At 40.3% G+C, this 13,706-nt stretch overlaps 1 protein-coding gene across 4 annotated transcripts in view; it reads left to right on the top strand.

Moving 5' to 3' along the window:
• Nucleotides 1-10,359, top strand: part of PAG1 (phosphoprotein membrane anchor with glycosphingolipid microdomains 1) — a 109,110-nt gene extending 98,751 nt beyond the window's left edge. For 3 of the 4 annotated variants that reach the window (XM_082754288.1, XM_082754287.1, XM_082754289.1), the window contains one exon: nt 243-6,275. In XM_082754288.1, the coding sequence (XP_082610414.1) occupies nt 243-593 (351 nt within the window). In that variant the 3' untranslated portion in view covers nt 594-6,275. Of the gene's footprint in view, nt 1-242; nt 6,276-7,581 lie in introns of those variants that run through there. The other variant, XR_014316997.1, reaches the window with a different exon arrangement.
• Nucleotides 10,360-13,706: the final 3,347 nt, after the last annotated feature.

Here is a 13,706-nt window from a genome sequence, read left to right as displayed (position 1 = left end):
CTGGATCTGAATTGCCTGCAGGGATTTATATTCAAATAACTTTTACTTATCTAAATGTCATCATTCTTTTTTGAAGGAAATAATAAATTTATAAAAGCATGCAAGAAAAGCAATTTTGTAAGTAAGGCAATGTATTTATTGGAAGGTCCTGTCTTTCAATATACTGGTGGTGGGAGGGGGGCAGACTGGCACCCAAGCTTTATGCCATGCTTAATCACTCAGTGGGTATCTCCCTTTCCTAGATCTCAGCCATGTACTCTTCAGTGAGCAAGCCAGGACAGGCCATCAAGGCACTGGATTCTCCATACACCTGTATTCAAGAAATCACATCTCAAAGGTCCCCGTCTGTTTGCAGTGGCCTCTATGCAAGTGTGAAGGACTTTGAAAACACCCTCAGTACTACCACTGTGCCTCAGTCAGCAGACAGACCCAACGGGGAGCTGGAGCCTGACTATGAAGCTATCCAGGCAGTGAGCCAAGAAGAAGACAGGACCTTGTCTGTGCCTAACACAAACCACACTGCTCTTTCGGGAGAGAATGACTATGAGAGCATAGGGGACTTGCAGCACCACAGGGATGTCACCAGACTTTAACTACTCTGGCAGCCAGATTTCAGCCTTTATCTTATCTGCTGGTGTTTTCAAAACAACATGTGAGACAAGGAGAGGGGATCGCTTCTTATTTTGAGGAACAAAGCTAAGTATGGAATAGAAATTGTGAAGAAGCCGTGCATGGTTCAGCCTGGGTGTGATATCCATGGGGTTGTTCTGGGTGGTGGACGGAGGCTCACAGGAAAATTTATTTTTTATTGTTACCTTTTTATTATTAGTTCCAAGATGGCCAGAATTTGGGAAGGAGTGCTATGTTTGTCGTCCTGATAGGATCACATACCAAAAAGACTGCCTTTACACAAAGCTAGCTTTTCAGTTTAGAAGATTATTGTACATCATTTTCTTCAACGTGTTTTTCAAGAATCATTCTTCATTCAAGCTCGGGCATCCACTTCGTGAAGGTGTGCTAACCTCTTTGTCTTTGGGAGCATGCTGTAAATCAGTCCTTGCAACCAGATGGGGCTGAGATGGAGTCAGGATATCGGTGTGTCCTTTCCACTGTCATTACAACTAAAGTGCAAATAACAGTCACTTCACTTCATAAGGGACCTACCCCAAATGTACTTGAATTAATTCTGTAGGCTTTTTTCTTTCTTTCCTTTTTTTTTTTTTGTTTTTTTTTTTGTTTGTTTGTTTTTTGTTGTTGTTGTTGTTTGTTTTTTTTTTAATGTCGGGGCTGTAGAATGTGACTTGCAGTATTTTGAGATGTGTACTGGTATTTGTAGGGTTTTTCATTTAATTATTTGTGAAATACTGCTTTTAAATGGCAAGTGACACTCCTAGCATTCTCACTGTGTCCCTCCCGTGTGCACACATGTACCTACACATACACACACCAGACGACTGTCATGTTGCAAGAAGTTGTACAAATGAATGTGTTGGCATAATGTTTAGTCTAACCTTAATAGTGTTGAGTCATCTTTTAAAGAATTTTGCCCTTTTTAAAGACTTAAAATATTTTAATATCTATTGTATTATATAGGAAAACTTCTGTATTGTGTTGGGTGGATGATATTTTTCATTTTTACAACATATTTTTAATCTTTGAAGTTTTTGTAGATTACCTTACTGCTTTATGTAACCAGAGGAATCCCATTCCTTCCTTGGGTTTTATTTCTTTTTCCTTTACATCTTTTTCCTATTTTAGAAGTACGTAAACAAACAATTGCTATATTATTTTTTTTAATATTCTTAAGCAGGGATGTGGACCATGCCTTGCTGTTTTTAAGCTTAAAATAATTCAGTCTGTGTAAAAGAAAAAAGGCAAAAAAGAGGTAGAAAAGAGAGTGGATTTCTTCTGGAATTGCCATTGGTCATCCTTGTTCCTCTGCCAAAAGGAGCAGGAGAGTCATAGCTAAGGGAGACCGCAAACTTCCTGGGGCTCTGACAAGCAGTTTGAAAGCCACTGTCTTTCCAAAGGTACCAGGTTATTCTGTTACTAGTGAAAGAAAAAAAAAGTACAGTACGCAGATGAAATAAGCAGGTACTGGACTGATACTCGTTTTCTTCAAGAATAGTGCAATGATGAATAGTATGATAATACAAGAACAGTCCAACAGTAGAGAGTAGGCATTTCATTATATGCCTTTGTACACACTGACGTGTACATCTGTGCACGTGTCCCTGTGCATACACACATATACGCGTGGTTTGTAAGCAAGGACAAGCTACGGCCCAAATTTGGTAGCATTCACATAACATTCGCATACATAATATTGGCATGTGCTTGAAGAGTAGTTTATTTTTAATGCAAAACAGGCAGTATGTAGACTGAGAGTGTCTCATTGCATAGCAGCCCAGAATGGGTTTAGCTTCAGCTCTCTTGGTGCTGAGGTTTGGTATATCAGGCTGGGTCCTTCTCGGATCACTGGCCAGCGCGCAGCGGTACTTGGTACTGTACAGGGCAAACACAGCCCTGGGTACACACATTTGTTAGAAATACCTATAACTGAAGGAAGTGTACTGGTTTATGGCGCAGCCTGTAAGGAGCATGGCTGTGAGGAGCAGCGCTCGCCTGCAAACTGCCCACAGAGTGACCGAAGCTTTGTGGAGCCTGACCTCGCACAGCCATGGAGCACACTTGAGCTGGGGCTCTCTTCCTGCAAGGAAAAGCAGCTCAGACAGACCAGTCTGTAGCTATCTTGATCGTGCTGCCATGCTCTCACAGCCGCAGCAAAGACTTTTCTTCCACTTCACTGCAGTGCTTTTTATAGCTGACTTTGGTCTTCCTCCCCTTGCAGCGTTCCCTCGAATGTGAATTCATGAAGTTCACCTTTGACTGTTCTCTCCTTCTACTTCATGCTGTTTCAGGCCAAAGATAAAATGCCTCACGTATCACAAGGTCTTCTGTGCTGAGTTTGGAGAATTTCTGGAGGTTTAACTATGTGTTTGCTGCCCGCTTCGTGCTCAGGTGTACTCGTTTATGTATGTCGTCTTCAGTCTGACTCCTGCAGCTCAGTGGGAGACATACACAACTCCTGAGGTTCCCAAACACATCTCAGGATGCAGTTATCCCTTAAGGGCTGTCTTTCTCGTTACATGGATGACTGCTTTTGGAGAAACAGTAGCAACATGAGGTTTGTCACATTCACCAGATGCAATTTCAAGATCAGTTTAAAAATAAAAAAAATAATAGCAGTTAATGATAGCAAAGAAAAACATTGAACTCCAGATTGCAAAATTTTAAGCTGCAAAAGAAGAAAATCAAGCATCACTCTAAAAGTACCCCAAGCCAACATCAGCAAGCCTAAGGAAGAAGAAGGACTGTCTGGTCACACTTTGCTGTCTTTCAAAGCAGAACCATGAGTTCTGGACTGGAGGAAGGGATGTCCGACTCAGCTCGTTCCTTCCTTTCTGATCCCTTTTGGGACCCCCAGACTTCCCTTTTTCACAGTGAAATCCCTTCCCCTGTCTTTTTCTGTTGCTGTCTCAGTCTGCCTCACACAGCATGGCACTCAGCGCTGATGTGCCGTGGTGCTGGCACCTTCCTTCCCATTTCTGCCACTCTCAGGCTGCTCATAACCTCTGCAGAACAGCTGCTGTGGACAAGACAAATCTTGAGTGGTGGACAGGGTCTGAAATTGGTTTTATTTCCTTCTTATGTGAATTGATCTTGGACATTAGAAACAAGAGCTTAATCTTTTCCTTCTACCCCTCCATCAGTCACGAGGTGGAGATGGGTGCTTTATCTGCATCTCCTCAAGCTCTCCGCCTCCAGCTCTTGACAGATGACACAGTAACACAGCCAGTGTTTATTGCAGAGTGTTTAGTGCAAGCTGCTACCCCCACTCTGTCCTTTGCCACATTCAGGGGCTTTGACCACGACAGTCTTCTCTGAAGTCACTGCAGGAGGGATCTGCTTCCAGCCCACCAGACCCTCAGCCTGGTGGGGAAGGCGGTCAGATTATGGATTGCTGCTTGCAATGTTAGCACCTGCCCTCACCCCCTGAGACCTCCTGACACTTGGGTTTTGGGAGCCGAAGAAAGGAATTACCCTTCTGAACAAGGACACACGGAGGGGGCAGTGTTATAGCTCCCCTGTAATCTCCATTATGTAGTCTAATGCTATAGAAGAATGTTTTAGAATTCAGTCCAAGGTGCTTAAATGAGCAATTAACATCACTTTAAGATAAATAAATAAATAAAGCTTCTGCTTTAGTTCCCTCTTTCCAGAAGTAAGATCTGTTCTTTCATGGCTATTGCCAATGCTTCCTTTTCACTAATACACTGGAAATACTTTCCCAGCAGCAATCTTCAAATACATTATTTTTGCTATAAAGAAAGAGGAGTCTCTTCTACTTGTCTCATCACTGCTATTTGTTTCTCTTTCACCACACCCGTAAATAAAATATCAACACCAAGAATGAATTATTTGTTACCTGATGATCTTTTCTGGGGCAACTTCACAGGCTTATTTCTTTACCTCCATTTGTTAGCACAACTGTGTAAGAAGATCGCACTTCAAATTGACATAGTGAAGCCAAGCGCAGCTGCAACGTCTCTGTAACTACACTACTAGAAAGGTCTTTTCTGATTCCCTTCTGGGAAATGGTAGAAATGGGAAATGCAGTTTGGACATCTCTTCCCTGAATCCATCTCCCGTGGGACTTCTATCCCCATCCTGAAGCCAGTAGTGTCCCTTTCTACCATGACAAGCGCAGAATTGCTTGCTCAGTCACAGAGCAAAATAAATGTTAAGGATATTGTACACAGGCATGTACCTAGTTACCACAGTTAGATCAGCTATAGTGCCTTTTTTACTAAGTAGTTAGTACTTCCATACTCCTTTTTTCCATACTGTTTGTTTGACACAAAACTAGAAGGCGCGTTCCCCCCATTTATCTGTGGGGAAAACAGCTTTGGGAACAGTTGGTAACAGCTTTATAAAGACACATCAAACATACAGGACCTCAATTAGCCTCAGTTTAGCAATAGTCTCTCACAAAGTTCCTCTAGAAAGCCCAGTAATGTAGCTACGGTAACTAAGCTTTGCAATAAGCATGATCAGTCTTCTTTCGAAGAACCTACGTTTTTCAACAGTGAGCAATCAGGGAGGCTGTGGTCTGTGTCCATGTCAGCTGTGAACAATTGGTAGCTTCAGTCTTTGTGTTAGTATCAATTACAGGCTTGCTTACACATAGCAGGCTGCACGGGGCAGGGATGAGGGGAATGGCAAAAGAGGAGTGGGTGCTGGGATTCAGATGTATCAGTCACCCAAAACTGGGCCGTCCCACAATAGCGACTGGCTGAGGGTCAGCTGCCTTGTTCTCCAATCCCTCATGCATTGTGCCTCCGAGGAATCTGTCTTGTGAGGATTCTTCTGGGCTGTGTACTTCTCCTTGGCTCCCTGAACAGCTCCTCTCGGTTGTCTTGATCAAAATTCTGTGTACACGGTGCTCTCTGTTCAACCTTTCAATGGTGCTTTTATAAGATGCTGGATAAATGGTTTCAATGTGCTTTCTGAAAGCTGACATGTAAAGTTGTGACATAAAGTGTTCTCTCTAGCATTTTCTGCTTCACAGAACTGAGCGTTAACTGTGATGCTCTGACTGCAAAAGTCTGACAGGGCTTCCCTGTTTCTTCTTCACCCCACAAAGAACTAGAACGAAGCCATCACGTAACAAGCCTGGGTTGGGCAATACTTTTCAGAAGCAGCCATTCAGGCCAAGTGCGTTGGCTTGAGAGCAGCTAGACACTTGGCTCCTCAAGGACGTTCTTCTGTCTTTAATTGTGTGTGTGCATTTGTTCACAAGATGACTGTAAGAAATCTATTTCTGCAACAAACATTTTGATTTGGGCCAAATTCCAAAGAGGATATTTGGTTAATTAGCAGTTATTTCAGATGAGTGTTGTTTATTTAAGTTGGAACGTGCCTGAATAAGGCTGGTATGTGCCTCACAAGCAACTTGGTGTGTGCAGTCTGTTGAGAACTGGGTGAATGCAAAAGATGCTCGACCTGATGGCTGCTCTTGGGATAGTGTGCTGAAGACTCTCAAGGGCAAATCTCTTTCTCGGAGCAGGAAGCATAATTATCATAATGTTAATATGATATCATACCCTGGTGCTGAAGTTCATTTGTATCTGTCTTTTGGGATGATCATGGCTGAAGACATAGCCAGAGCAGATCTCAAGCTTAGAAGGAAAAAAAAAAAAAAAAAAAGGAAAGGAAAGGAAAAAAGTTAAAAAAAAAAAAAAAAGCATTTTTATATCCTTTGCTAACTAGCCAGTTATCAACATGTTGAGGATTATGCTGAGAATAAGAGCTATGGATGAAGCATCACAGAGATAAAAGCAGTGTTTTCCTTTTCTCCAAGGAGGGAGAACCCCATGTCATTGGGTCAATACAAAAGATCCCACGCTCAGCATTCATATATCCTCAACAAAAAGTATTAAACAAATCAGTTGCCCAGGTAATATTTTTCCAGTAGTGCATTAGTGTATCACATACACCAGACACTGTTCTTTTCCTATGGACAACAGAAAGTTGAAAGCTTATTGTGATATAAAGTTCCCATTGATTAAACTTACATGTAAGCCATAGGTCATCAAGAGAGGGTCTACACAATGTAGATATATTTAATCTAACTCTATATGATGAGATGTTGTAGGCAGAATCACTAGAACATCTCCATGCTCTACACTTGGTTGGCCCTGCTCATATGGCAATGTACATAGCAAGTGAGTGGAGTATCTTTGAATTAGTATCCATTGGCCTACCCAATCTATAGGCAACACAAAGCTTAGTTCTGATTTTTTTGAGCTGTGGGGTTTGTTTTCTGGACATCTTCTGTCTCAAACTGGACAGAAGGACTGTCACTACAACCACAACAGCAAAGTGCCTAAAAGTAAAGATGTTTCTGTAAAAGTGAAGATGCTCACTGTTACTGCACAGCAGCTTGTCTACTGTATGTGGTACTCTCTTGCCATACACATTTCTAAATTTGTCTTTCATTTATTGTGTTCATTTATTTTTATAACTGCCTGGCAAGTTTTCCGTCTCTACAAATTCAATTGTATAATTTTAACTAGAACATTTGTTACTGAAAATATAAAATGTGACCTTTGTTCAGTTTAGAAGGCAGCTATGTTTTTTCTCATAATTTAAGATAATGCAACAACCTGCTTAGATTTACAATGTATGTAAAACGTGACTTTAAAAGTTTTGGTTTAGCTTTCAGGATGCCTCCCTTTCGCTACAAGGCAATGTTACCAACTTTGTGATTTTAATCTTGTATTGTTTTAAAGCCTTACAAATCTTATTACTTACGGAGGAAAAAGAAAAAAAGAAAAAGAAAAAAAAAAAAAGGCAACACTGGTGTTTTGACTTCCTAATGTCTACAAAGAGACATTCATATTTTAACTTTCAGCATAGGTTGGATTTGGACTATCTGCTTATTTATGTAACTGCTCCTCCCCGTCATGCTCAGCCATCACTGTCTGGGTTCTCTCTTTTGTCCTTGATGAAATACAGCACCTGGCCACTGTCCAGCAGGCACAGAAACTGCATCACTTCACAGTTCTGAACGGGGTTTAGAAGCCTGGACTTGTGCTCTGAAGTCACACATTTTGGGGAAATCAGATCCTGTCCTGCAGACTTCTGTGGAGATCTTTGCTTTTTCTCAAGGCAAAATGTACCATAGCTCAGAAACACTCAGCTGACACAGAAAGATGTACAGTAAGAGATGAACTGGTTTTTTGTTTGTTTGTTTGTTTTGTTTTGTTTTACATTAGTAAAAAAATGCTTAAGAGCACAAGAACCTCCTTTTTCATAGGCATGAGGATACTAAACTTGGTCTTTATCTCTGAGGCTGCTTGAGAATGGTCACGTAACCAGTCTCCTCCGAACGTCCTACCCGTGTGGCAAATTCAGACCTCAAATGAGCTCCAGATGGACCACCTTCATGCAGGACCTGTCTCAGCTCTGTGGTGATGACAACTTTGGAATGGCCCTTGCCTTCCCAGTCCCAACCCCTTGAGCTTTGAAGTGTGAGCTGCTCCTCCTCAGTCTGCCTGGTGTTGCTAGTCTGAGGTGTGCCAAGAGTCAGTGCCGGCCCAGAGAAGAGCATGTAGTGTCAGGGCAGGACAGGCAGAGCCTACTGCAGCTACTAGGAAAAGAGAGGTCAGAGGAAAAGTAGCTAAGTTTCTTTTGTGCTTCACCCATATCACAGACTACCTATTCCTAAAGGTTTTTATTGTAGAGGAGGTTGCAGTCAAGGGACAAGTTGCAGAGGATGGCACAAGAGATGGGTGGAGCTGTTTACTATTCTCAGTGTTCCCTCAGCCCAGAGAGGAAGGGTCAAGCCCTCTTTGCCCCACTGTCATGTAGATTTCCCAACCTTTTATCAGCTTAAATGAAAGGAAAATAAACTATAAATACATGCTTTTGCTCTATGATAAACCCCAAATGGGCAAAGGTGGGTGCACTAATGTAAGTACCTCCATCCACCTGCAGATCTGGACTTCCACAGAGGTTTTTTGAGAAAAAAAAAATAAAATCAAATCAAAACCAGGTTATTTTATTTAAAAGTAATAATTTGCATGAGGTAAGAGTGCAGGATTAGACCCTAAAAGTTTAGAACGTTTGGTTTGGTGCTAATGTATTTCTGTTTGTATTTTCAGTGAAGTGAATTTTCTTTCTTTTATGTTAGTGAACTGATATGACTTCCATAGGAACAACAAACAATGCAGAGTCTGTTATATGGATAATTATCTCCCATGGCTGTTATTAAACTCCTGCCTCAGTAGGATTCACTTTAAATTGGGTGCTGTAGGAGCTTCAGCACAAAATTGCTGTACGCATGGAACATTGCCTACATAGAACATAGTGGATAAGTATTTGTAATTACAGACACTTTCATTTATTTTAACTTGTTTTATAATGGAAAAAAATATTTATCAGTAAAATGGTTTTCTAGCAATGTTCTCCTAAGTAACGTTTTTGCAACAAATTGTGTTTTCTGGACAACTATTTGATTTTCTGGTCACTGAAGAACTTCAAAACATCCTCTAACCAGCATGATCTTCTGAAAAGAGAGGATTAGAGCTGTCTCTGGCTGTCTCGGAGTGGATACAGTTAAAAAAACTGTGCGGTTTGGATCTGCAGGTAGCGAGAGCAGTTCAAAGAAATGACTGTAATATATAAACCTGGAGTCAGTGCATGCAGACTTCCAAGCTGGCACTGCTGAGGCTTGTTTGCTACACGATTGGTTATTTGGCTTGCTACCTTTCTGAAATCAATATGGTTTTATTAACAGCACTGCAGACAGCAAAATACTGTAGTTTTGCAGAATGTATGTTCCATAAATTGTAGCTTGGCTGTAATTGCAGGGCTTATACTACGGTTAGAGCAGTTCAGATCCAAGACTAAGTTGCGTTTTTTAAATTGATAAATGCCATGAAATTCCTTTCAACATTTTCTAGTAATATACACAAGTTGATGTAATTTAGTCATACCATTATTCGAAGAATCTTCATCTGATGTTTCTAGCCAATTCAGCTTTTGGCTGCTGAAAGCACAGTAGGTAATTATGGTTATTTACTGTAAATGTAGACACGTTTTATGTAAATATGTCAGGGGGAAAAAAAAAAAGGAAAAGAAAAAAAATGTTACTTAAATGTATGAGGCAGTTATCTAAAAGTAAGAACATACGTCAATAATATAAAATACAACTTTTATTTATGTACAGTAGTATCCTAATATTTACTTGTTTATATGCGGAAGAAAATCCTAAGATTCTGTACTGTATTCTCTGAAAGCTTTTGAAATAGGCTTTGCCATTTTCTCCAGTTAATATATTTGCAAATAACTTTTGAATTTAATGGAAATCCTTGTAAATGATGTCAAATGGGAAATGGTACATTGCAATGAAATTAGTTTAATTTAAAGATCCTGCAAAAATTTGGTGGATTGAAAATGCTATATAAATTCAGTAGCCAGATAGAAAGAATAAAACACAATAAAGAAGCTTTGTCCTTTTTTTTTTTTTTTCAATTTGTGCCTCCTTTCTGTTTGTTTTTCTTAACAAATGTTTTATTTAGTCTTTGTAGACAGTTGCTTTTGTATGTCCTAATATCTGCATTATTTGACAGAATTTTATTTATTGCAGGCATTTTGTGCTGACTTCATTATCTGAAATGAACTTTTAAGTCTCCTTTGTGTTATATAGCACCTTATTCCCCCCAAAGCCACAATCCTGTCAAGATTCAAAATGCACTGCACAAATTTTAAATTGACTGCAGACTGAAGCTGGAACTCCCATGAATATAGCAGCACTGTGCTCTTTAATGCAGGTAAAAATATTGGTCTTGAGCCTTTAAAAGTTGTGCAGCTTTTAGCATTTTTAAAGAAGAAGCTGCAATTACCAGCTTTATGGGTTATTTTCTGAAATTGTCATAGAATTTGGTTCCTTTTGCTTTGCTAAAGGTGCTCTCCAGGTAACGTTCCCCAGCCATTTGCAGCACTGCTCCATCAATGGCAAGACTCTCCTTTGTGAACATACTGAAACATTTCAGAGGCAGCTAAACTAGGACCACAGCTGAATACATAACACAAGTCTGTATTCTGCACCTAAATAACACAAGTAAATGTCATCTTTGAAGCATTTCACTGGAGCGAGGCTTCTTTTTACACTAGAGCATGAGGATGAAGTGGTGCATAGCCTGCTGGGACTCACATTCTCCATGAACTGCACCTTTCCCCCTCATTATCTTTAATTACAGATGAGAGAAAAGCAGCTTTACCCATTTAATACCAAGCTATTACTGATGAACAGGTTCCTGGAAAATTCACTGTGCAGCCACGGATCAGTTATACTGAGTTAGGAGGCTACGAAATTGCACTCACGCAGACAAATAGTATCTCTTCACTGTCAAGGTAATGGCTCTTTAATCTGTGTTAGTGTATCTTAGTATTGAAAGATATAAGCTTATATGTCAAATAGGAAACTTGTAAAAATAAGGAAAACACGCAAAATTATTCAGCATCTGATAGTTTAATAGATTGCCTTTCAGTCAACATTTGTTCACGAACCAGAAAAACTGCAAAAGACATAACTTAATACAACTTATTAATGAACTAATTTCCTGAACATCACCCAACAGAGGCTGTTCTAAAAAATACATACATTATTCTCATCAAGAGAACTGTATCACAGATACATACATACATATATATATATATACACATATTATTTCCAAACACTTGTTCTTGGCGATAAAATAGTTATATTACAATGGCTAGCTTCAGCTTTGAAGGCTACTGTGTAGAACTACAAATGTAGCTGGTTGAAATATTGAACAATTTGCCCAGATTCTGGCTAACCATATAGCTGCATGCATGCAGTTGGGAAAAGAAAGTAGGCACATCTTTGTTCTCCACTCCTCTTTGACATTGCTTAAAAGCCAAGCTTTAACCAAACAGGAGCTTGGTATGCTGTCAGGAGTATACTGCAGTGACACCTGGTGTTTAAAATAGAATTATTCCCTGTGAACTGTGACTGTCAATTTGCTTTTAATTGGGTACATATTCACTCAAACACTCACACTTCACCCTCTGTTCCTGGAGCACAACATTGTATTGAACTAGAAAGCACTGGAGCTAAAGAGTGCCTTGACATTACTTTGTATAAAACACATCTGACGGATTCGTTTCAAAAGCCAAAAATTGCAGGGACATGATCTTTCATGAATGGTCTTTCCTAGCACTCTAGCTGGCAAGGTACTTTATCACTACTTCTTCTTGGCTGGTTATTACACAAATGAGATTGACCCTTAATATAACTCACACAACTGGAATCGCTGCACAGCTTTTGTGGAAGGACTGATAGGCAAGAACACAGAGCTGTGAGCTTAGGCAGAAATTGGGAACCCTGCGTCTGTCATGATGCTAGGAAGAATATTACAGCTATGGCAAACATTTCTGAAATAGTCCCTGCTAAAGAGCTCGTTGACCAAAGTAGTCAAGCTCTGTGCATTTACAGATATGACTGGCATGGAATGTAAATCACATCATCAGTTAAAGTAATTCAGACTATTATGATAAAATAAGATAATTAATACTATCACAACAACCATTATTATTAAGGATTACAGTCTGCCACAAGACAGGGAAAAAATAAGGAAAATCTGGCAGCAATCTGTATATTTAGACAGCTTGACAATTTCTATTATATAAAGGTTTGTGTGACTTGCTTTGAGCCACACATGCATGCCCCACATTTATGTAGTTAATCTTTGAAATTTGGCAAGGGCACAACCTTAAGGCTAACATTGTATTTTTCATTTGTCACACGAATTCTGTAAGGGTTTGGCTGAGCTACAAAAGCCATATACTACAAGTCACAGTTTTCCTTCTTTAATTTTGGGGGAAAATGATGGGAGCCTGCAAAAAAATATCTGAACCTAAAGTTTCTACCTTGCACCTCCAGTCGAGCAGCAGAGAACCAAGTTTTCTCCAGTGCATACTCAAAGGCCAGCACTTCAGCTAGCAGTCAGAGGTCTTCTTCCTCTCTCACCTGCAGCCTTTTTTTTAGCAGCAAACTACAAAATAAAAAGGGCCTGTCTCCAGGTCCTTGGACTTCCGAGGGCCAGTCTTACTGTTAAAGACTGAGCAAAGAAAGCATTCGGTATGTCAGCCCTTGCCATGTCCTGTGTCACAGGGCCCCTGCCACCTTCAGCAGCAGGCCCACATTTTCCCTAATTAAACATTTTCCCTAATTAAACTTTACAATTAAACTTGACTCCTTCACCAGATTCAATTTCAGTCAGGCTTTGGCTTTCCGAACTTTGTCTCTTCATGTACAGACAATGTCTCAGTATTCCTCCCAAGTTACCTGGCCATGCTTCTGCCTTCTGTAGGCTTTTTTTGTGTGTGTGTGTCTGAAATTTGTCATCAGCTCCTTGTTCATCCATGTAGGCCTCCCAACATTTTTGCCTGACTTCTTGCTGCTTGGCTTGCATCACTCTTGAACTTGGAGGAGGTGATCCTTGAATATCAACCAGCTTCCATGAGCCCTCTTCCCTCCAGGGCCTTATCCCATGGAACTCTTTCAAGCAGATCCTGTTCAGCCACCTTGTTCACCAAATCAGGAGATTCTTGTGGAAAATTAGTATTGTGACCCTATTTTCAGTGGCCTTGTCTTTAATTGCACAATCAAGTTTTTGGTGTTGTTTGTTTTGTTTTGTTTTGTTTTTTCTTCCTTTTTTTCTTTTTCCCCCATAAAAAGTGACTCAGTGAGTTATGAGCATAAAAATAGCACAAAAACTGTACGAAGCACATGAAGGTTGTTGTAAATCTGAGTTTTTTCTCCCAAGGATCCTGTCCTTGGTAATTTGCAACTAAAATACTCATCAGGCAGATGAGTGGGAAGAGAACAGTGGGAGTAAAGTCAATTTTCTGTTATTCATTGTAATGTGATGCTTATGGTATTCTAGACAGAAATATTATCTTGTCAACAGTTTCCAAATCACAGTTAGGACCACCTGGGTGTTCTCCAATGGATCTGGTGTCTGGGGATCCCCTTAGCTCCAGCACAGCCTGTTTTTGCAGCCCATGCTGGCAGAGCTTTCTGTGGGCCCTGGCACAGGGGGTGATGCCCC

This window comes from Aythya marila (assembly GCF_965140915.1).
Source record: "Aythya marila genome assembly, chromosome: 2".
Lineage (NCBI taxonomy): Eukaryota > Metazoa > Chordata > Aves > Anseriformes > Anatidae > Aythya > Aythya marila.
This window is presented reverse-complemented; position numbering and strand designations above follow the sequence as displayed.